General features: G+C 38.9%; 3 protein-coding genes across 6 annotated transcripts in view; 1 reads left to right on the top strand and 2 right to left on the bottom strand.

The window, feature by feature from the left end:
- arg1 (arginase 1) overlaps positions 1-2,094 on the top strand; it is a 75,564-nt gene extending 73,470 nt beyond the window's left edge. Inside the window, exon 8 of the mRNA XM_051674552.1 lies at positions 616-2,094. Coding sequence (XP_051530512.1) covers positions 616-779 — 164 coding nt within the window. The 3' untranslated portion in view covers positions 780-2,094. The remainder of the gene's footprint in view (positions 1-615) is intronic.
- Positions 1-24,974, bottom strand: part of LOC127427157 (U6 snRNA-associated Sm-like protein LSm5) — a 298,822-nt gene that overhangs the window by 197,729 nt on the left and 76,119 nt on the right. The window lies entirely within an intron of this gene.
- p4ha1a (prolyl 4-hydroxylase, alpha polypeptide I a) overlaps positions 4,692-24,974 on the bottom strand; it is a 117,010-nt gene continuing 96,727 nt past the window's right edge. For all 4 annotated transcript variants that reach the window (XM_051674493.1, XM_051674494.1, XM_051674496.1 and 1 more), the window contains one exon: positions 4,692-5,502. In XM_051674493.1, coding sequence (XP_051530453.1) covers positions 5,432-5,502 — 71 coding nt within the window. In that variant the 3' untranslated portion in view covers positions 4,692-5,431. The remainder of the gene's footprint in view (positions 5,503-24,974) is intronic.

Genomic DNA, 24,974 nt, shown 5'->3' with positions numbered 1-24,974 from the left:
CCGTTCCAAGATGGTGCTGCAGTTGACATAACCATATATACGTAGATGCCTCATTCGGCTGGTTTAGATATCTATGCTCCTCTGCTGTAAACAACACTGCGCTTCCATATTTTTCATATTTCACGCATCAGTTCTCACGTGAACTTGCCAAAGCGCTTATGTCACACGAGGCTGCGTGACCTCGACCCTCATGAATTGTTATTAAAAAAAAGTTTTAAATATTGATCTGTTTCTTACACACACCTAGCGTTTAGCTTCAGAAGACATTAATTAATCCACGTATGGATTTCTTTTATAATAGCTATAGGTGCTTTTTGGTGCTTCAAAACTTTGGCACCCATTCACTTGTGTTTTATGGACCTATAGAGCTGAAATATTCTTCCAAAAATATTTGTTTGTGTTCTGCTGAAGAAAGAAAGTCATACACATCTGAGATGGCATGAGGGTGAGTAAATGACAAGATGATTTTCATTTTTGGGGGACTATTCCTATAAGGGGCATCTTCCCCATCTAATTGTATAATATGTATACTAATACATCTCCCAAAAACACTGTATACTAATTAAGTTCACAAGTATTTGACAGTTCTTGACTTCAATTGCTTTACTATTACAGGGCTGCTGTCTGCTGTAGATATGGTGGAAGTGAACCCACAGCAGGGCAGAACAGATGATGAGATTAAATCAACAGTAAACTCTGCAGTGGATCTGATACTGGGCTGCTTTGGACGGGTCCGTGAGGGGTCTCACGAGCCAGATTACAAATTACCAAATCCATAAATTAATGGCTTTGTTTTTGTTTCTTTTACATTATTTTACTTACTGCCATGATATTAAAGGTGCTCCTATCACCCAAAATGAAAATTCTGTAATAATTTACTCACCCTCATGTCATTCTAAACCTGTATGACTTACTTTCTTATACGCAACACAAAAGGAAAAACTTAAATGAATAACCTGGTCCGCCAAATACAATGGCAGTTGATAGTGACTCACTTTAAAGTTTAAAAAACAGCTAAAAGTATTATTGAAGTAGTCCATGTGGCTTGTGTGTGCTATTCCAAGTCTTTTGAAGCCAAACTATAGTTTTTGGTGAGAAACAACCCAAAATCTAAAGGAATGTTCTGGGTTCAATACAAGTTAGGCTCAATTGACAGCATTTGTGGCATAATGTTGATTACCAATAAAATTCAGTTTGATGCATATTGTTTATGCCTTGTGGCTAAACTTTTGAAACAGTATTTAAATTTGCCCCCATTCACTTCCATTGTAAGTGCCTCACCGTAACCTAGATTTCTGCTTTTTTTAAAGAAAAGGAGGGACGAGTCGAAATTGTTTTATGTGGTAATCAATATTATGCTACAAATGCTGTCGATTGAACTTGTATTGAACCCAGAACATTCCTTTAAGTTATTTTTTATTGAAAATATTGATGTCTGTTACATGTTCATGAGCACTACAAAAGCAGCTCATTCACAGTGGCTTGCATGTTCACGCAAGAACTTGCATTGTTTTTAGTACTGTACAAATGTAACCCATTGTATTAAGAAGATGGACTGGTAAATTAATTTAAAAAAATAAAAAATAAAACAAATCCTGTTATGCACAGGGGTGGAAAGAGTACTGAAAAATCCCAAAAATGTAGTGTGAGTTGAGTAAATTAAAAGCACAGTACCTGTCCTAAAAACTATTTGAGTAAAAGTAGCTCATTTAAATGTACTCAAGAGTAATAAGTATTGAGTTGCAAATACTATGCCCCCTTTTATTAAACAGTGTATACGCTTCCATTTAAAAATATAGCATACTGTAATTCACATTCTCTTTTATGGCTGTTTGTCAGAAAGAATGAAAAATGTAGGTACTCCAATTGACTGCCAACTTTTTTGTTTTTGTTTGTCTTTATTTGTAGTTTGCCCTTTTTTGCACATCTGTCCTTTAGAACTCTTTTCGATATGCATTCACAGAACTGCTTTAATTTGGATGGGTGTTTTCTCTGTTAAAAATGTATTTCAAAATTAGGTAACTGTCATATCACTTATCTATGATAAACACTACATGTATCTTCTTGCAAAAATAAAAGGAATATATGATTACAGAGATGAAAAGGTTATTTTGAATACACTGATCACCATTTTAAATCTCAATTTATGGAAAAACAAAATTAGTTCATGTGAAAGGTCTAAATTACCCTTAATGAGTTACTTTTGCGCATATAATGTTATTTTCAAAACAACGCAAACAATGTAAAAACCATTAAAAAAAGCTAAAAAAGACTGTCATGTGTTAGCATGTGACGTACAGCACACTAGATGGAGTATAGTATAGGCAAGTAATTTAGAATTACTCTGGATCAGTCAGCATGAAAACCGTATTTAGCATACAGTAGCAGTCAGGAAGTCATTGGTACAATTCCAAGAGTGGATTGATGGTGAAGACATAGTGAAGTGCTTGACCTTATTAAATATATGGAGTGATGGCTATATTCAGTGCAGGTATATTCACTGTAATTCACGTTCTCTTTCATGGCTGTTTGTCAGAAAGAATGAAAAATGTAGGTACTCCGACAGCCAATTTTTTTTTTTTTGTTTTTTTTTTACACTAATCAAAATTTTAAATCTCAATGTATGGAAAAACAATTAAATTAGTTCATGTGTAGGGTCTAAATTACCCTTAGGGAGTCTATCGCAACCACTTGATTTTTGAAACAATTTCTAAAGGGATGGTGACAATAACAATAAACATATAATTATTATATAAATGTATTATTATTGACATATACTTCTAATAGTTATTTCTTATTATAGTCTATCATTATTCACTCACTCCTGTGGCTCAAATAAAAGAGCGTGCTGCAAGCAACTGCAAGGTCATGGGTTGAATTCCCAGGAAAAACACAGACTGAATGCACCTAGAATGCATTCAGTTGGATAAATGTGTCAGGCAAATGCGTAATTTATAAATATATAATTTAATAACTGTAGTTTATCATAATTAATCAACATTTGAACTGTGCATATTTCTTTCAACTTTTGCTTAACATGTCATGATAAGATGTTTTACACAGTTTGTGGGTGTTTTGAGGGTGTCTTATATGGGCTACATTTAAAGTGTCATATGAACTATATAGGACTATATATACTGTATACCAGCAGAAAAACTTGACTTGCTGCATGAACACAGCCAAAACCACCTGTCCAGATTCAGGAAACCCTTACTGTCAGTCAAAAATCAAACCTCCTCTTATTCTGCCATCATACTGCACCACCGGGTGGGCCAACATTGTAGAGCTGACCCTGGCACAGAAGAAAGTGTGAGTGATGTAATCTTATCTGTTGTATTCTGACATCACTGAGATATAGGACATTTTGAGTTGCAAACAGAGGTATCATAGAATTCAGGAGAGGATGAGAAAATAATTCACTTTGAAAAAAATAATTTTTATTAGACTGAATTGTTCCCAAATCCCAATCATTCTTTGAAAGCCATGAACATGTGTTCTGTGCATTTACTTTTCAATTAGTTAGGATGTCAGAATAAAATACATAACTCAGCAACCTAACCAGGTATGAAACAACCAGAAATCTCTCCAAAGTGAATGTGAAAATGCAGTGCACCAACTTGATTACATTTTATATTTAATATAAAGTTATATGGAGAAGAATTTTGGACCAATTACATTTCACATTGGGAGGTGCTTCCCAGCGTGACAGCACAGATAAAAAAACGTGATGCAGCACCAAAAAAAAAAAAAAAGGCTGCGTTCCACTTCATTTTAAACATACTTGCATACTTCCCCTTGTGTGAATCTGTGCCGCTACTATGGAAGTCCGTCCCATTTCGTAAAGTGAGCAAGAGAAGTTTCTGCTGACAGACCCTAAACTCCTTGATTTTGACTGAGGGAGTAACCAAAGTCATATGTACGCTTCAAACAGCTCCATATCCAAAAATACAACTCAATTGTGACATCACAGCAGATTGTGCTTCAACAGAGATTCTTTTAATTACTGAGGTAACAACCTCTGCAGTTCTATCATAGGAGAGAGTGTAACGGTCAACAAGCATGTTACAACAGTAAGCCACCATTTGTGGATACCTTACAAATGAATAGGGAGAGCCATAAAGTGACACCTACCTGTTGTAAAATCATCTGTGACTTCTCTTATAACACATAAATTTATCATAGTTAAGTCCACATAGTTAATTCCAAAAGGATTGCTTAGTGTAAAACATGTTGAAGATTAGCAGAAAAGCGGTCAATTCATTAAGTGATCAGCTGTTTCCTCACAAAAGCAGTTTATTCAGCACACAGAGGCATCTCCTCCATAGACATCCATTCAAAAAGAACGGCCTCTTGTCTCCTTGCCAGTGTACCGCCATAGAATGTCTATGGGACCGCAGCGTTATGTTATTTTAGGCTAAGCTTAAACCCCGACCCTACACATCTTTAATGTATGATGGAAGGGAAAACTGTTTACAGCTGTGTGTTAGCTGTTTACAGCTAAGTGAAGTTAGGTCAATTAAGTAGTTATATTGAGATTTAACCGCATAATTCTTGTAGCTACGTTTAGCTGACTGTTATACAGTCATCTCCTATGTGTTCATTATAATGTTACTATTTCCTTTTGTGTAAATTTTGCAGATTTTGTGTAAATTATATTGCAGTAGAACATGAGTTGGACTGCACTGCAATAATCAGGGAAAGCATTTATCATTTGTTATTACAGTCAAACAGCTAACAGTCTTGAGACAATAGGTTGAATCAACAATTATTCTTTCTGACTATTAATTCTACTAAAAAAGTTTTTTTTTCTTAACAGACAAGATCTATATATAAGCCTATGAAATTACAACTAAACTTTACTTGAATCTGGAATTGTATCAATCTCTGAAGATGTTGTCTTCTCAGGTGCAAAAATTGCCAAATAATTTAACAAAATTACATCAGCCTTATTGCTCCAGTCCACAGCAGGTGAAGTGATCAAGGGCTTAGGCCGTTCCATTTAAACCCATTGTGTGGGTTCCACCAGTAGTGGGCACTCATGCAACATGAACAATGATGTACATCCAAGTCCATGAGACAGAGTGAAGCAAGAGAAGGGCATACAAATTTTAACTGTCTGGAATGCAGCCCAAGTGACAGACAAAATATTCTAATGGTTGTTCGGTTTTGGAGTGCTTTTCAGGAATGGCTTCATCCATAGAAGCTCTGGAGTTCAACAACAAAAGGCACTAACAGAGGTCATGTAACACACACACAAACACACACAAGTAAACTTATTAAAAATAAATATGATGGTTAACATTGTTGGCTGCTGTGGACACAGTGGATTTGTACAGTAGGGAGGGTGCTGTGTTTTTGAGTCAGGTTAGATATCTATTTAGAGTCCAAAGAAAGTAGAAGAGACGGAGGATAGTTTGGGCTGCCAGTTAGATCAATCAGTCTCTTTCAGGCCACACGGTCTTCTGAATTCCTGACCTCTCTCATGGATCCATTTATTTGAAACTAATGGAAGGTAACCAGGGAGAGAAAAAAGAAAAAGAGATAAGATAACAAAGAAAACAGTCAAAATAAATAAGAAATAAGGAAGTATGATATATACAGAGCATGAACAAGAACTTTACTCTTAATAATGGCTCTGTCCCAAACCCTAATGAGCTACCTTACTGACTTCATTAAGGAAATCAATTGATTGCATTATTGTTACCAAAATAATTACATGACATGCCATTTAGTAATACAATTATTCACAATTAATCACATATAACAATATTTGTTGAGGATGATCAATTTAAACTAGATTGAAAAGTTTGTGGAAAAACTTTAGTTTGGCTCGAAAAAGCCTAGTCTGAAAGTTAATAGATAGACAGACAGACAGACAGACAGACTGACAGATAGATACAAATATACACTAATGCAGATATATGTGTTTTTCTCATCAATTGGTAGGGTAACCCCATCTGGTTGCTAGGCAGTTACCAGGGTGATACTAACAAGGCTAGCCAGAGTCAAATGACCCAACCTGGATGTCTCTACGATGTTCTGGTGCAGATATATGTTTTTGCTACTCAGTTGCTAGGGTAACCCCATCTGGTTGCTAGGCAGTTACCAGGGTGTTACTCAAAAGGTTCCTTGCTATCCTGAGTCAAATGACCCATCCTGGAAGTCTCTATGATGTTCTTGTGCTGAGATATGTGTTTTGTTACTTGGTTGCTAAGTAGATACCAAGGTGAAACTTAAAAGGCTCCTTGCTACCCTGAGTCCAATGAACGAAACCGGAAGTGTCTACGATGTTCTGGTGCAGAGATATGTGATTTGTTACTTGGTTGCTAGGCAGTTACCAAGGTGAAACTTAAAAGGCTCCTTGCTACCCTGAGTCCAATGAACAAAACCGGAAGTGTCTACGATGTTCTGGTGCAGACATGTGATTTGTTACTTGGAAGTCAATGGGTTTTGGTTGCTAGGGTGCACTAAATGGTTGCTAGGGTGTGGCTCAGTATTGTCCAGCATGATATTTAAAGGCTCCTTGCTGGTCTGAGTCAAATAAGCCAAAGTTGAAGTCTCTACGATGTTGTGTTGCAGAGATATGTGTTTTGATATACGGTTGCTAGGGTAAGTCCATCTGGTTGCTAGGAAGTTTTCAGGGTAATACTAACAAGGCTGCTTTCTGGACTGAGTGTAATGAAACAAACCTGAAGACTCTATGATATTCTGATCAGGAGATATCCATCTAAGCCATTTTGAATGGCAGTCAATGGGTTTTGGTTGCTAGGGTGTATTAAATGTCTGCTAGGTTGTATACAGTTGCTAGGGTGTTAAAGTGATAGAGTGAATGAAAGAATAAAAAGAGTGATGTAAAGACAGAAAAAGAAAGTGATGGAGTGATAGATAGAAAGTATGAGTGGTGGAGTTATAGGATATAGCTTGAATCCTCTAAAGGAGTTATTACAGGAAAAAGTTTTCATACCTTGAATGGAAGTCAAAGTGACATGAGGCCTATTTGGAAGTCCGATAATGGAAAACCGTAATTCCGATCAGTTACGAAAGATATAGCAAACTATTTGGGATTAGTCTGAAGGTCTGTGCCGAGTTTGGTGCATGTAGTTTAAAAGCTCTAGGAGGAGTTACAGTCAGAAATTTAGTCTCAGAAACGGAATAATAATAACTAGATAAAATTTTGTCAAGACAAACTTTGATGTTGGCTTGAGAAAGCCTAGCCTGAAAGTTTGAAGTAGTTGTAAAAGCTTGTAGTTTGAAGGTTTTAAGTAGAAGTTACAAGTTTAAGTAGTAGTTTTAAAAGTTCAAAGTTTAAAGATTATAAGACCATTCAATCTATCAGACAGACAGACAGATAGATAGATAGATAGATAGATAGATAGACAGATAGACAGATAGATAGATAGATAGATAGATAGATAGCTCATTTGGTTGCTAGGCAGTTAGCAAAGTGATACTCAAAAGGCTCCTTGCTATCCTCAGTCCAATGAACAAAACCAAAAGTCTTTATGTTGTTCTGGTGCAGAGATATGTGATTTGTTACTTGGTTGCTAGGGTAACCCCATCTAGTTGCTAGGTAGTTACCAAGATGATACTAAAAAGGCTCCTTGCTACCCTGAGTCCAATAAACGAAACCAGAAGTCTCTACAATGTTCTGTTGCAGAGATATGTGATTTGTTGCTTGGTTGCTAGGGTAACCCCATCTCGTTGCTAGGCAGTTACCAAGGTGATACTCACAATGCTCCTTGCTAGCCTGAGTCAAATGAACAAACCCAGAATTCTCTACAATGTTCTGTTGCAGAGATATGTGATTTGTTACTTGGTTGCTAGGGTACCCCTCTGGTTGCTAGGCAGTTACCAAGGTGATACTCAAAAGGCTCTTTGCTACCCTGAGTCCAGTGAACGAAACCGGAAGTGTCTACGATATTCTGGTGCAGAGATATATGTTTTGTTACTTGGTTGCTAGGGTGAGCACATTTGGTTGTTAGGCAGTTTCCAGGGTGATACTAACAAGGCTGCTTGCTGGCCTGAGTCATTCGAGCCAACAATGAAGTCTCTATGATATTCTGATCCGGAGATATCCATCTAAGCTCATTTTAATGGAAGTCAATGGGTTTTGGTTGCTAGGATGCACTAAATGGTTGCTAGGGTGTGGCTAAGTATTGTCCAGCATGATATTTAAAGGCTCCTTGCTGGTCTGAGTCAAATTAGCCAAAGTTGAAGTCTCTACAATGTTGTGGTGCAGAGATATGTGTTTTGCTATACGGTTGCTAGGTAAGTCCATCTGGTTGTTCGGAAGTTGTGAGGGTGATCCTAAAAAGGCTGCTAGCTGGACTGAGTGTAATGAGTCAAACCTGAAGACTCTATGACATTCTGATCAGGAGATATCCATCTAAGCCATTCTGAATGGCAGTCAATGGGTTTTGATTGCTAGGGTGCACTAAATGGTTGCTAGGTTGTATGCAGTTGCTAGGGTGTTAAAGTGATGGAGTGAAAGAAATAATAAAAAGAGTGGAGTGATGGAGTGATAGAAAAGAGAGTGATGGAGTGATAGAAAGTATGAGTGGTGAGTGATAGAAAGTTGACTGAATCCTCTAAAGGAGTTATTACAGAGAAAAGTTTTCACACCTTGAATGGGAGTCAATTTCAGTCCTGTTCGGAAGTCCGATATGGGAATACCGGAAGTCTGATCAGGTAGAAAAGATATAGCAACAAACTTCAGAACAGTCTGAAGATCTGACCTGAGTTTGTTGGTTGTAGCTTTAAATCTCTAGGAGGAGATACTGTTTGAATTTTGGCTCAGAAGAAGAAGAAGAACAACTAGATAGTAAAGTTTGAAGACAAACTTTATGTTGGCTTGACAAAGCCTTGTCTGAAAGTTTAAAATAGTTTGAAGAGTTGGAAGTTTGAAGGTCTTACATTCAGACAGACAGAAGGAACATCATACAGATAGACAGCCAGCAGCAAGAAGTCCTATGAAACCCTACCCCTTGCTTGTTTTTCTGAATGGTAAATTGGGTAACTAGGGTAACCCCATTTGGTTGCTAGGCAGTTACCAAGGAGATACTGAAAAGGCTCCTTGCTACCCTGAGTCAAATGAATGAAACCAGAAGTCTCTACGATGTTCTGGTGCAGAGATATATGATTTGTTACTTGGTTGCTAGGGTAACACCATCTGGTTGCTAAGCAGTTACCAGGGTGATACTTATCAAGGCTCCTTGCCATCCTGAGTGAAATAAGTCAACCCGGAAGTCTCTACAATGTTCTGGTGCAAAGATATGTGATTTGTTACTTGGTTGCTAGGGTAACCCCATCTGGTTACTAGGCAGTTACCAAGGTGATACTTAACATGGCTCCTTGCCATCCTGAGTGAAATAAGTCAATCCAGAAGTCTCTACAATGTTCTTGTGCAGAGATATATGATTTGTTACTTGGTTGCTAGGGTAACCCCATCTGGTTGCTAGGCAGTTATCAAGGTGATACTCAAAAGGCTTCTTGCCATCCTGAGTGAAATAAGTCAACCCGGAAGTCTCTATAATGTTCTGGTGCAGAGATATGTGATTTGTTACTTGGTTGCTAGGGTAAGCCCATGTGGTTGCTAGGCAGTTGACAGTGTGATATCAAGAAGGCTGCTTGCTGTTCTGAGTCATACAAGCCAACAATGAAGTATCTACGACATTCTGATCCTGAGATACCCATATAAGCGATTTTAAATGGAAGTCAGTGGGGTTTGGTTGCTAGGGTGCTCCAAATGGTTGCTAGGGCGTGGCTACATAGTTTCCATGATGATACTTGAAGACCGATTGCTCACCCAATTCAAACATGCCAACTCTCATGTCTGTAGGACATTCTGATCTGAAGATATCACTCGCAGCCTTTTTGAAGGAAAGTCAAAGGGGTTTGGTTTCTAGGGTGCTCTAAATGGTTGCTAGGGCGTGGCTAAGTGGTTTCCATGATGATACTTGAAGACTGATTGCTCACCCAATTCAAACAAGCCAACTCTCATGTCTGTAGGACATTCTGATCTGAAGATATCCATCTAAGCCATTTTGATTGGCAGTCAATGGGTTTTGGTTGCTAGGGTGCACTAAATGGTTGCTAGGTTGTATGCAGTTGCTAGTGTGTTAAAGTAAGAATAAAAAGAGTGGAGTGATGAAAGCTAGAAAAGAGAGTGATAGATAGAAAGTATGAGTGGTAGAGTGATAGTAAGTAGATTGAATCTTCTAAAGGAGTTATTACAGGGAAAAGTTTTCACACCTTGAATGGGAGTCAATTTAAAATCAGTCCTGTTCGGAAGTCTGATACGAGAATACTGGAAGTCCGATCAGTTAGAAAAGAGATAGCAACCCGAGTCAGACCAGCCTGAAAATCTGTGGCGAGTTTGGTGTTTGTTGCTTGAAAGCTCTAGGAGGAGATACTGTTTAAATTTTGGCTCAGAAGAAGAAGAAGAAGAAGAAGAAGCTTAAACAGTAGATCAGTATGTTGGCTTTGTCAAGCCAACATAACTAGATAAAGTTTGTCAAGACAAACTTTGATTTTGGCTTGAAAAAGATTAGCCTGAAAGTTTGAAGTAGTTGTAAAAGCTTGAAGTTTGAAGTAGTTACAAGTTTAAGTAGTAGTTTTAAAAGTTCAAAGTTTAAAGAGTATAAGAGCTTTCAGTTTATCAGATAGATAGATAGATAGATAGATAGATAGCTCAATTGGTTGCTAGGCAGTTACCAAGGTGATACTCAAAAGGCCCCTTTCTACCCTGAGTCCAATGAATGAAACCAGAAGTCTCTATGATGTTCTGGTGCAGAGATATGTGATTTGAACTTGGTTGCTAGGGTAACCCCATCTGGTTGCTAGGCAGTTAACACCATGCTACTCAAAAGGCTCCAGGCTACCCTGAGTCCAGTGAATGAAACCAGAAGTCTCTACGATGTTCTGGTGCAGAGATATGTGATTTGTTACTTGGTTGCTAGGGTAACCCATCTGGTTGCTAGGCAGTTACCAAGGTGATACTCAAAAGGCTCCTTGCCATCCTAAGTGAAATAAGTCAACCCGGAAGTCTCTACAATGTTTTGGTGCAGAAATATGTGATTTGTTACTTGGTTGCTAGGGTAACCCCGTCTGGTTGTTAGGCAGTTACCATGATGCTACTCAAAAGGCTCCATGCTACCCTGAGTCCAATAAATGAAACCAGAAGTGTCTACAATGTTCTGGTGCAGAGATATATAATTTGTTACTTGGTTGCTAGGGTAACCCCATCTGGTTTCTAGGCAGTTACCAAGGTGATACTCAAAAGGCTACTTGCCATCCTGAGTGAAATAAGTCAACCTGGAAGTCTCTACGATTTTCTGGTGCAGAGATATATAATTTGTTACTTGGTTGCTAGGGTAACCCCATCTGGTTGCTATTCAGTTACTAGGGTGATACTTATCAAGCCTCCTTGCCACCCTGAGTGAAATAAGTCAAACCGTAAGGCCTAGAGACTTGAAACTTGGTCAGATGGTAGTAGTATTGCTCGCTACTCAGAAACACTGACTCAAAAAATTCGAAACTGCTCATAACTCCTAGATAGTTTGTCGTAGACTCAAGTGCTTTATACCATTGGAATCCTTGGCTCCGAACGTATAGCTCCGATTTCATTTCCGCCTATAAAAATGTTCCGCCATCTTGGATTTTTCATAAAACCTACTTTTGCGAACTAGTCCTAGGTTTTTCGTCTGATCGGGAGCAAACCAGTGCCAAACGATTCTATGGAGTCTCAATATCAAAAGTTATCAAAAATAGTTTGAACCTTCGACTCGAGCTAGCTACGGTATGCGAAATCATCGGAAGTAGGAGTGGCCAATTTTACATAAATGGCTATAACTCTTGAAGGAAATGAGATATCTTCTCCAAACTTAGCATGCTTATGTAAGAGGTCAATCTGTGGTCGCCCAGAAAAGTTGGCACGGTTTTGCCACATGGTGGCGCTATGATACCCAAAAAACATGAAATTGGCTGTAACTATGAAACCGTTAATCCTATTGACTTCAAAATTTGCATACACTGTCTCAGCTGCCATCATTGTCTATATGGACATTCACGTATGTTGAAAAACATGGCTGCCATCGGCCAATCAAATTTCAGCAGCTATTACACAAGGTTATCAATGACTGATCGGAACGAAACTTGGTGAACCTATTTGACTCTTGGTCTGAGAGGGTTGTGCAAAGTTTTTAAAAAAATCGGCCACTAGGTGGTGCTATCATGATTTTTGTAGGTGTTAATGGTTGTATATAATGCAGTGTTGTGAAAAAATACAAGTAATATATATCACCTGATAGCTCTTCTCATTCTAAACAACTCTGCCTCAAGAAGCATTGGTGCCTGTCAAACTGTTCTGTAAATATTTCAGATAATGTTAAAAACCTACTTTTGCGAACTAGTCCTAGGTTTTTCGCACGATCGGAACCAAACCAGTGCAGAAATATATTCTGGAGTCTGATTATCAATAATTATAAAAAAAAAAGTTGAAATTTCGACTCACGGTCGCTAAGGGGTTCCAAAACATTCAAAAAGTGTGGGCCATTTTTATTAAAATGGCTATAACATCCGAACGAAATGAGATATTTTCAACAAACTCGATACACATGTGTATGAGCTCAATCTGAGGTCACAGTAAAAAAAAAAAAAAAAAAAAAAAAACGCGCCGTTTGGCCACTTGGTGGCGCTATAACAGGAAAAAACATGAAAACAGCTCTAACTACTTAGAGTACTCTTTGTCCAAGGTGCCATGACTGTCAATGAGGACATTGGCGTATCTCCAAAAACATGGCCGCCTTCGGCCAATGAAGTTTGAGCACCTATTAGACAAGGTTAACGGAGGCTGATCGGCCTGTTCGACTCCTGGCCCTAGAGGTCTGTGAGAAGTTTTACGCCCTGTATAAATGTGGTGTTTCACACATACACACAATGGCTGTGTCCCAATTCAAAGGCTGCATCCTTCGAAAGACTCGGACTTCAAAAGCCACGCCTTCGAAGGCCGCGAAGGTTGGACTGAGCATTGTTAACTGGGACAGTCTAGCCTACGGAGGACTGTTCTTGTCGTCTAACAACTGTGACAGATGCCGAGTGACTGTAACGTTTGTACTGGACTTTTTTGAAAGTTATATTAAACTGTCTGAAAACAAAACATGGTTCACAAACTGTCTAAATATTTTCACCATGGTCCATTTCTGTATATAATAAAGGGTATAAACTATATATAATCGCATCTTAGTAAGATATAAGTCAACATTTGAACCACTTTAAAAAAAATATATATATTTTTTTTTACATTTGTATCATTAAATATTTGAATAAGTTGAAATCCAATACTTACGTTTAAAAGTGTAATTCGGCAAATTCTCTAAAAAAAAATCCTGTCGTCACTGGCGCGCAATGAATTCTTGGGTAGGCAAGGCCGTGAAGGATCGATCTGTTGTATTCTTCATTTCACGGGAAACGAAGGATGCATTTGGAGGCCGCATTTGAAGAAGCCTTCGAATTGGGACAGCCTTTGTCACGCAGCAGTGACGCAATTGGCCTTCGAATGCGACCTTTGAAGGATGCAGCCTCTGAATTGGGATGCAGCTATAATTCATATCATTTGTTAGATCTCCTCATACTGAACAACTTTGCCTCAAGAACCACTGCTGTCAATCAAATTGTTCATTAAATATTCATGATTATGTAAAAATGTACTTTTGTGAACTAATCCTAGGTTTTTTGCTCAACCTCAATAAAACCAATGCAGTACAATTCTCTGGACTCTCTAGGTCAATAATTATTAAAAAAAATGTTGAACTTTACCCTTTGGGTAGCTATAACAGGGTCATTTAGAAAATGGGCATTGTCAAGTGTACAAATAAGCCCATAATTCTTAAACAAAAACTCAGAACTTCGCAAAATTACGCGAGCATTCGACATATGATTCTAAACAAGGATACAGACTTTTATGGAGATCGGACCATAGGTGGCGCTATGAGCTTTAAAAATCTTTAAAAACCATGTATTTCCTTAGTAAATTGCCTGTATTGGCTGTAAATGGTCTATTCCATCTATGATCTAGGTGGTTACATGCTTGCTAAATAAAACATAATACCTTTTTACGCATGTGCTTAAAGGCCTTAAACCGCTTGAACCCCGTTAATTGCTGCTCGCAGCTATATTTATTATTATTATTTTTTCTGCCCTAAAAGTGTCTGGGCATCAGAGACCGTAAGTCGTAGAGAATCCAAATTTGGCAGGATGGTTCCAAATCCCCCCACTACTCAGGCATACAGACGCACATCCTTCAGAGACTAGGTGGCGCTATTGCGAACAAAACAAACAAAAATAAAATTTTGGGCCATAAATCTTGGGCCGTAAGGGCTAGAAACAAAATTCAAATAAAACAAATTTACCCCCTGACAGAATTTTGCTCCACCCCTTCCTTTTCCCGCTATTTTGGATTGTTTGAAAAAAATTCAAAACGAACTCATCCTAGGCCATTTGCCATATCGGAACCAAACCAGTGCAGAATGATTCAGCAGAGTCCCAAGTTATCAAAGGAATTCTGAAATTCTTATTTATCGTCAAACGGTATGCCAAAATGTTCATAGTGGGCATGTCCATTTTACTAAAACGGTTATAACTTTTGAACGGATTGAGGCATTATCACCAAATTTGGTAAACTTAAGTATGGGCTCATGCTGAGGAAAAAATATTGCACACCTTTGCCTCTTGGTGGCTATAATAATTAAAATACTAAAAATGGCTCTAACTATGGAAGCGTTGGTCCGATCGACTTGAAATTTTACATGCACTTTCTTTGTCCAAGGTGCCATCAAGGTCTATGAGCACAGTCACATATCTTTAAAAACATGGCCGTCAGCAGCCAATCAAATTTCAGCAGTTAATAACATCAAATCTGAATGGCCGGCCATTACGAAACTTGAGATATTCATACACAGTGTCAAAATGAGGCTGTGTACCAAGTTTTGTGAGAATCGGCCACAAGGTTGCACTATAAAAAAAAATTTACGTTTTTGCTAATTCGCATCCGAGCACATTAAAATCAAAATGCTTTTTACCTCTAAATCCTTGCATAAAGTCCTACAAAATGTATATCTCAGTTTTATTTCATTTTATAAAATGTTTCTGCCATTCTAATTTACTGAAAACCCTACTTTTTCTAACTCCTCCTAGGGCGTTAATCAGATCTTCACCAAACTTGGCCCAGGTCAGCGCTAGACCATGCAGGCAAAAAGTTACCAAAAGAATTTTGATCCATTAAATCATCTAGAAAATACAATCCGATATATTTGACTAGTGTGGCCCATTTTGACTAATATTCCTGTATCTTGTGTGCACAAATGCCAAACTTCACAAAACTATGTAAATATGGAAAACAGGACATGAAATCCTTTTAAGTCTAAGGCTTAAATGAGTATATGAATGCATATACATTTATTTGAAGAAACGTGGTACACTGACAATGTCTTCTGACTTATAATATTAGTTTGCAAATAAATCTGTGATTTCCAAAATTATTATAGATAAATGTCACCTTAATTTTTACATATCCTAAAAATATTGAAAACATATTTGTCAAGTTGCCAGACATGATTAACTGTCACATTGTTTTAGGGATATGTTTACATATGTCTGGAATTATATTATGTGTTTATTTTTCCATTATCCCCGTTTCTGTCTCGTATCATTTCTATATGGCTGCATCCGAAAACTGTAAAATGCTGCCTTAAAACCAGCCCAAATGTGCCCCATAGGCAAACAATGGCAAGGCTCTTGCCCATGAAAACAATTGTTTCCTACTATGACAAGACAATTAATTTTGTGGGATCATATATCCCAATCAGAATGTCATAGAGAAATGGGGCGGGCTCATTTCACTCGGGCTACCAATCAGTCTTTAAGTATCATCTTGGAAATGGCCCTAGCAACCGCCCCCATAGATTTCCATTCAAAATGGCTCAGAAGGGTATCTTTAGAACAGAATTATGTAGACACTTTGCGATTTGATCTTTTAAGTCAGGTTAGTAATCAGCCAATAAGAATCTCTCTGGTCACTGGCTAGCCATGCCCTAGCAACCATTTAGAGCACCCTAGCAACCAGCCCTATTGACTTCCTTTATAAATGGCTGAGAGTGAAATTTTTGGATCAGAATGTCCTAGAGAAATTACAGTTTGCTTGTTTTACTTGGGTGAGCAATCAGACTTCAGGTATCATCATAAAAACTATTTAGCCACGCACTAGCAACCATTTAGAGCAACCTAGCAAGCAAACCCCATTGACTTCCATTCAAAATGGCTGAGAGTGATACAGTATCTTTGGATCAGAATGTCCTAGAGAAATGACATTTGGCTTGTTTTACTTGGGTGAGCAATCAGACTTCAGGTATCATCATGGAAACTACTTAGCCACGCCCTAGCAACCATTTAGAGCAACCTAGCAACCAGCCCTATTGACTTCCATTCAAAATGGCTTAGATGGATATCTCCTCATCAGAATGTCCTACAGACATGAGTTGGCTTGTTTGAATTGGGTGAGAAATCAATCTTCAAGTATCATCATAGAAACTACTTAGCCATGCCCTAGCAACAATTTAGAGGAACCAAGCAAGCAAACCCCATTGACTTCCATTCAAAATGGCTGAGAGTGATATCTTTGGATCAGAATGTCCAAGAGAAATGACAGTTTGCTTGTTTTACTTGGGTGAGCAATTAGACTTCAGATATCATCATGGAAACTACATAGCCACACCCTAGCAACCATTTAGAGCACCCTAGCAACCAAACCCTATTGTCTTCCATTAAAAATGTCTGACAGTAATATCTTTGGATCAGAATGTCCTAGAGAAATGACAGTTGGCTTGTTTTACTTGGGTGAGCAATCATTCTTCAAGTATCATGGAAACTACTTAGCCACGCCTTAGCAACCATTCAGACCACCCTAGTTATCAAATTAACTTCCATTCAAAATGCTTAGATGGGCATCTCAGGATCATAATGTCGTAGAGACTTCTGGTTTCATTCATTGGACTCAAGGTAGCAAGGAGCCTTTTGAGTATAACCTTGGTAACTGCCAAGCAACCAGATGGGGTTACACTAGCAACGAAGTAACAAATCACATATCTCTGCACCAGAACATCATAGCAACATCCAGTTTCATTCATTTGTCTCAGGGTAGCAAGGAGGCTTTTGAGTATCACCTTGGTTGCTGCCTAGCAACCAGAGCAGTTACCCTAGCAACCAAGTAACAAATCACATTTCTCTACACCAGAATATCATACAGACTTCCGGCTTTGTTCATTTGACTCAGGGTAGCAAAAAGCCTTTTGAGTATCACCTTGGTAATTGCCTAGCAACCAGATGGGGTTACCCTAGCAACCAAGTAGCAAATCACATATCTCTGCACCAGAACATCGTAGAGACTTCCGGTTTCGTTCATTTGACTCAGGGTAGCAAGGAGCCTTTTGATTATCACTTTGGTAACTGCCTAGCAACCAGATGGGGTTACCCTAGCAACCACGTAACAAATCACATTTTTCCCAATTTTCAAAAAATTTAGTTTAGGCAGGATCTATTCTGTCAATTTGTATTTTTTGTCATCCACTGGATCATTTCTGTCAATTCTGATTATTTTGGTTATTTCTTCACATGTGCTTGGACCCCGACGATTGCCGCTTGCGGCTATATTTATTATATTGTTTTTCCAGCCAGTCAATTTGTGTTTAAGTAAAACACAAGTTGTTGCGCTGTGCTACTTGGAATGAATGTCTGATCCTACCTCGCAAATGTGATGCATTGCACATAAAATATTTCGCAATAGTTTTACTCTAACTTAAATGGCATATAATTTTAGTCAATGAAAATATCTTTAAGTTGATGATAATGTACAAAGTGTATCAAACAAATATAAGATAGGCTACAGACAAAATATTGTACTGTCCTTGTGAAAACCTGAGCTCTGCCTGAAATGATTGGACATAATGAATTTACTAAAATATTAGCTACTCCTTAAAAGTCAGCCTAATGTGTACTTAATACATGTTTTAGAGACTGTTATTAATGTTTCATATTTAGTCAGTTTAGGATATTGCATTGAGTGTAGCATGTTTTTGACGGTACTTTGTTATCGCAAGCTAGGCGCGTAACTTCAAGTTCACCTGTTCATTCGCTTCATTGTCTGTGTAGACGTAAGTTGTAATAGGAGGGAATCAAGGGCTACTTCCACTTACTGCATCTGGATGGACCAAATCACTGTTTCCAATATCTCATCAAGACAGAAATGTTAAGCAGACACACATCCACGTGTCACGACTCGCGAGCACTCTTCTTGAATGTGCGCACATAAATGAGAGCTAGAAAGCAGCCGCCAACAAGACAGCACTTGTGTGCTGATTTGAGTCTGTATTTGATGTTATCGATACTGTGGAAAGACAGGTATCATTCATTTATTTTTATTACATAACATTCAAAATACATTGTTTTTTTTTCTGATTATCACTTTTTATTGATTCACAAAATTGACAAAGAAAAGCAAAACATAATTTAAAGAATAATAATAATACAAAAATAATAATAATAACAAATATTTAAAACTATATCTCTCTCTCCACTGCCCCTACCCGAGAGCCCTTCAAGAAGGCCAAATAGCTGCTCCATTTTCTATCAAACAGATCTCAGTTTCCCAGCCTTCTACATGACATTTCCTTGAATGCCGCCACCCTCCCCATCTCTGTGCGCTACTCTTGAAATGAGGGCGCTCCAGCCGACTTCCATCCCCTTAGAACAATCTGTCTGCCGATCATAACACTGGCTAGGACCCAATTTCCTATGTGTTTATCCCCTATATTTGTTATGCTACTGGGAAAGATGAGACGAGAGAGTGTGGATCCAAACTCAGAATATTTATTATGCTACTCAGAAGATGAAAAAGAAACAATGATGAAAATAAAGCACTGAGCAAAAAGGGAAATCAAACGCAACAGCAGTTTGCTGGCTAACGAACCGACGAAGACTAAGGGAAACAAGAGGGTATATATACACAGATGAATAATAAGGGAACAGGGAATAGCTGTGGAAGATGGAGGGCAAGTGAGTGTAATCAAAAAGGTGCATACTGGGAAATGTAGTCTATGATCAAGGGGAAAACTAAACAGTCACTGAAACTGAACTGAAGTTGAGGGAAAAACACAAGGCAGTTCATGACAATATTAATGACCGCCCCATGAAATTTGAGTGCCCAATACGTCACACATAAAACTCTGAACCTTCAACCAAAATTCTTGGATCTTAACACGCCACCAAAAAACTTGGGTTGTGTCCCCATCTTCTGATTGGCATCACCAGCAGGTGGGTGTGTCTTTCAGACCAAGCCTATACAATCTAGAGGGGGTCAAACAGAATCGATGTAAAATCTGAAATTGCATAAGATGCACCCTTGCATCTCTAGATGGAGACTTGACATTTTTTAGAATCCTAGCCCACACTCCCTCCTCCAATACCAAGTTTAAATCTTTCTCCCATAATCTCTTGAGAGAAGATGAAGCTCCGTCCCCCAGACTCTGAATTAACAGGGAGTAATACACTGATGCCTCATGACCTTTTCCAAAAGCAGTAATCATCACTCCCAATGTATGCTACTCCCAAAAAATAGTACAGAGCAGGTGGCGCAGCTGTAAATATCTAAAGAACTGATATCTGGGAAACCCAAAATGTTGAACCATATTTTCAAAGGATCTCAACACTCCACTCTCATATAGGTCAAAGAGTGTATTAACCTCCCTCTCAATCCACTCTGTCCAGCAGAAAGGGGACTTATTAATACATCATTTGGGGTTCAGCCATATGCTCGAGGCTACATTTAAATAAATGTCTGAATTAAACACTCTCGACACTTTTGTCCATACAGAGTGCAAATGCGAGATAACGGGGTATAACTTAACTTCTCCGATTAGTTTGATAGAAAGGCTTTGCAATGGCGAAATAGGAGCAAGAACTTCCTGTTCAATACAAAACCAGGGAGGGGCTCTCTCAGGTGGAAGTGACCAATGAGCCAAATATCTGAGACTGAATGCATAATAATAAAACACAATCTTGGGTAGGCCTAGCCCACCTTTGTCAATCGGCCTATGCAACTTACTGAAATGTAATCTGGGACATTTACCATTCCAAATGAAGGACTTCACTATGCTATCAAATTGCTTGAAATAAGAGAGGGGGACATCTATACGGAGAGATTGTAACAGGTAGATGAATTTTGGAATACAATTCATTTTAATAACATTAACCTTCCCAATCATAGATAAATGTAATGAAGCCCACCTGCCAACATCACTCGAAAACCTTTTTATTTAAAGGGTCAAAATTAACACAAATTTGCTGAGAATAAAATACCCAAATATTTAATGCCCTGTTTGGGCCACTGGAAGGCACCTTACCGGGCAGTACGCTGTCAGAGACAAAGCTTCGGATTTATACCAATTAACTATTTATCCTGAGAACTTAGAAAAGGAATTAATAATTCTGTGGAGGCAAGGCATAAATCTAGTGGGGTCGGAGACGAATAAAAAAAATATCATCTGCATAAAGCAAAAGCTTATGCACCACACCATCACTGCTGGAAAATCATCCTCCTTTTTCATCACAGATGCTAATGGTTCCAGGGCAAGACAGAACAATAATGGGGAAAGAGGGCAACCTTGCCGGGTGCCCCTATCCAGAGTAAAATAATCTGAAATTAATCAATTTGTTTGTACCGCTGCTACCGGGGGTCTATAAAGTAACTTAATCCATCCAATAAAAGTATTCCCGAACCTGTACATTTCCAAAATCTTAAGAAGATAATCCCATTCTACCATATCAAATGCCTTTTCAGCGTCAAGTGAGATGGCAGCGACCGGAGTCTGATCATTCGCCACTGACCGCGTGATATCGATGAAACACCTAATGTTATCAGAATAGATGTCATAACTTAATCAGTTAGCCAAATTTTTGAAAATATTTTAACGTCTAGCTGGATCAAAGAAATTGGACGGTAACTCTTACACTCGCATGGATCCTTGTCCTTTTTAAGAATCAGACTGATCCGGGCTTGTGTCATGGTTGGCGGAAGCTTTCCATTCTTTAATGATTCCAAATAAACTTCTAGCAAAAGTGGAGCCAGTTCTGTAGCATAAGATCTAAAAAATTCAGCAGCAAAGCCATCTGGCCCCAGAGCCTTGCCTGTAGGCAAGGCCTTAATTACCTCACCAAGCTTCTCCAAGGTTATCTCAGAATCAAGAGAATTTTTTTGCTCAGACGTCAGTTTAGGAAGTTCTAATGGTTCCACAAAGTTTCTAATAACTTCATCAGTAGACGATAACGTGGAACTATAGAGATCAAGATGGTAGAAAAAGACTCTCTCTGTTTTATATATCTAGCAAGAAGCTTTCCTGCTTTGTCCCCCAACTCAATATATGACTGTCTTGCCCTGAATACAAAATAGTATTATATCTGTATTGCAATTGGGTCAATTCTCTAAGGCCATTAGACAACATTCGGTGCTTCAGCTCTGCCTCGGCACTTTTAATATTCCCTTTCAATTCCACAAGTTCTTGTGCTTTGGATTTTTTGGTGAATGAGGCATACTGTATGATCTGGCCCCTAAGACCACTTGGTCTCCATATAGACATTGATTTCAGCCTTTTGTTGGAATTCAGGATTTTGCAAAAAGGATACATTAAAGTGCCAACTATATGATTTATTTTTCTCCGTATGTGGCAACACCTCTAAACACAACAGGGTGTGATCTGAGACTAAAACGTTTTCAATTGAGCAATCAATTTCAGATGAAATGAGGGACTTGGATATAAAAAAAAAATCTAGAGTAAATCTTATTGACTGAAGAAAAAAAAAATGTATAGTCCCTACCAGCTGGGTTCAAAAGTCTCCAAATATCTGTAAGACCAAGATTTTTACACATCCTGTGAAGCGTCAATGTTGCTCTAGGTGGCTTGCACACTTTTGCTTCAATATGATCAAGAACTGAGTCCATCAAAAGATTAAAGTCTCCTCCCAATATTATATCATGAGGGGTGCCAGCATCTTGCAACATCCCTTCAAGATCTATAAAAAAGCCCTGATCATCAACGTTAGTGTGAAAAGGTTCTTAATTAGGGGCCAATAGAGGAGTCAGGAGACAACGAAGCAGGTTCATGGTCAGGTTTTTTAATTTAATTTGCAGTGTATTCACACTAACAACGGTAACCGTCATTATAAACATGAAGGAAATAAATCTTGCACACTCTCAGACGCACTGTCCGTTGTGCTTTCAGGTCACTCTCTCTCCCCTCTCTGACATGCCTTTTAGGTCTCCCTCCACCATCACTATAATGAGAGACAGGTATTAGAGATAATTATGAGCCAGGTGACGAGCCTTACCGCTCTCCCTCTCTCGCAGACCGATACATGACCACGCCCCCATGCCACAGTTAGGTGCATACATTTTCGCCAAAATAAGACTTTGTCCCTGAATTTCAGCTAAAAAAATAATGACTCTTCCTAATTTATCTTTACTCTGAGACATTTGAATTGTTGATGTTTACTTATCAGTGTAATGACTGCTCTGCTCTCACTCAATCCAGCATTATAAAAAATATGTCCACTCCATATCTTTTCAAATTTTTCAGCTTCCTGCGGGGAAAGGTGCGTTTCTTGAAGAAACACTATATCATATTTCTTACGCTTAAGAATAGAAATAACCTTCCTTCTTTTTATGGGGTGCCCAAACCCATTCACATTCCACATGGAGAGAGACAATCCACTCATACTAACATTTGACATTTTGACATGAAAGAAAAAATAGATTGTGTATCTAAAACAGGATTATAAAGACCACATTCCAACATTAGTGCAACAGTCAAACCTTGAACATCCCCTAGAACAGAAAAAACAGAAAAAAGAAAAACGTGCGCATTAACCCTGCGCACAACAGCGCCAACTTTTTGTCCATCCCTCCAAACTCAAACAGTCCATGCACGCCTACGAGAGCCCCCGCGACAACTTTGCCGTCGAATTGCTCAAGTCTGGTGTTCCTATAAAAATTTTGTGAGACGGAATTACACAGCAAAAGATAATCTATAAAACAAACTCCAGCCAATAGGCGGACTAAGCACAAAGAGCATGTAGATTCATCCACAAAACCATCCCGAAGGCGTGTTGCTCTACAAAATAAACTCCAGCCGCTAGGCGGAACCAGCACAAAAAGAACGCGCAGAATCTTTAAACAGTCAAGCAAATGTTAAACGAGTCGGTCCACTCCGCTGCAATGTGAGTACCACTAGGTGACTTACTCACTCCATTGACTTTATGAAGGACATCGCTTGCTGTGGGCATGTGAATGTTTTATGTTCATCCTTAGCATCTATTCTCAATTTGGTCAAGAATATCAGTGCAAAAGTGACCTTCCGTTGATTTTCTTGAATTCCTTGAATCGATCACATTTCTCTTGTCGAGTTCGCAAAGTCTGGGAACAAGAGAATGTTGTGGTTCTTCCAAGAAAGCCTTCCTTTACTCCTCACCTCATGTAACACAAGATCTTTATCGGATGATCTCAGAAATTTGGCCAGAATTGATCAGGCCTGTCTCCTTCCACGGATCGCCGAACCGGAACCCTGTGAGCTTGCTCGATTTCCAGCTTGTGGTCTGCTATGTCGAGCAGACTCGGAAAGAGCCCATCTAGGAATTTCACCATATCCTGTCCTTCTTCGCCCTCAGGAATTCCGATGATACGGACGTTATTCCACCGGCTACGATTTTCCATGTCCTCTAACTTCTCCCAGACACGCTCCAAATCCACCTTGGTTGCCAGCGGATTAGCAGATAATTCCCTCTCCGATAACTCTAGATAATCAATCTGTTTCTCAACATCCCCCATCTCTTGTAACCATATCAGTGAATTTCGCCTCCATGTCAGTGATATATCACAGCAAGATCCTCCAAGTCAGCAACGACCTTTGTCAGCATTGCCGACATGTTCAACATCTCTCGCCGCATTTCCCACATCTCTCCGACCAAATTGAGTCCTGGGCCTGCGGCCTGCTCAGGGGTGTCAACTTGAGCACGTAAGTGTCTTTTAATGTCTCCAGAGCCCGAGGATTTATAATTCTTTGACATATTGTCCTCCTAGAGCAGTTATGGAGCAGAGTGTATCGAATCTCATCGGTTTATGTCATAAAAAGTATTAAAACTAGTAAAGTGCGCAGAGCTCGCCATTCACACGTCCGATCCTCGCATGGTGTCATGTCCTCCCATTCAAAAACATTGTTAAAATATAAAACTATAATATGTTATATTATCAACTTGATACCGAGGCACTGGTACTTCTGACATCACTACAAGGTGATAAAAATGTTCGGGGTTTTACAGAAAACATTCATGGCTTAAAGGCCCAGGTACAATTCATTTTTGCATGTTCCGGATCACCTCGCGCCTGGTCGACCGCTTTGCCTTTGTGAGTATACTCTTCTGACCGTGAGCTAATACGAACGCGTTTGACGCATGCCCACTACAACTTCTTTGTGATACTCTTTTAGTAGAGTCAATGGCCGGCGCATGCCCCGATGACCGCGTCTGTGAGTCAAGAAAATCTGTCCGGCGCATGGTCAGGCCACGCGGACTGGATAATGATGAAATTTACTTCACGCATACTGTGTGCGGAGCATCAGCAATGTGGACGTGCCAAGTATATTTTGGCCTTAAAGGAATAATTCACCCAAAAATGAAAATTCTCTCATCATTTACTCATCATCACGCCATCCCAGATTTGTATGACTTTCTCTATTCTGCTAAACACAATCGAAGATTTTTAGAAGAATTTCTCAGCTCTTTAGGTCCATACAATGTAAATGAATGGGTGCCAAAATTTTGAAGCTCCAAAATCCACATAAGGGGGGAAAAAGTACTCCAGACAACTGTGGTGGTTT

Source organism: Myxocyprinus asiaticus, chromosome 36 (assembly GCF_019703515.2).
Source record: "Myxocyprinus asiaticus isolate MX2 ecotype Aquarium Trade chromosome 36, UBuf_Myxa_2, whole genome shotgun sequence".
In the NCBI taxonomy this organism is placed as follows: Eukaryota; Metazoa; Chordata; class Actinopteri; order Cypriniformes; family Catostomidae; genus Myxocyprinus; species Myxocyprinus asiaticus.
The sequence above is the reverse complement of the archived record's forward strand: the minus strand, read 5'-3'. Positions and strand labels throughout refer to the sequence as shown.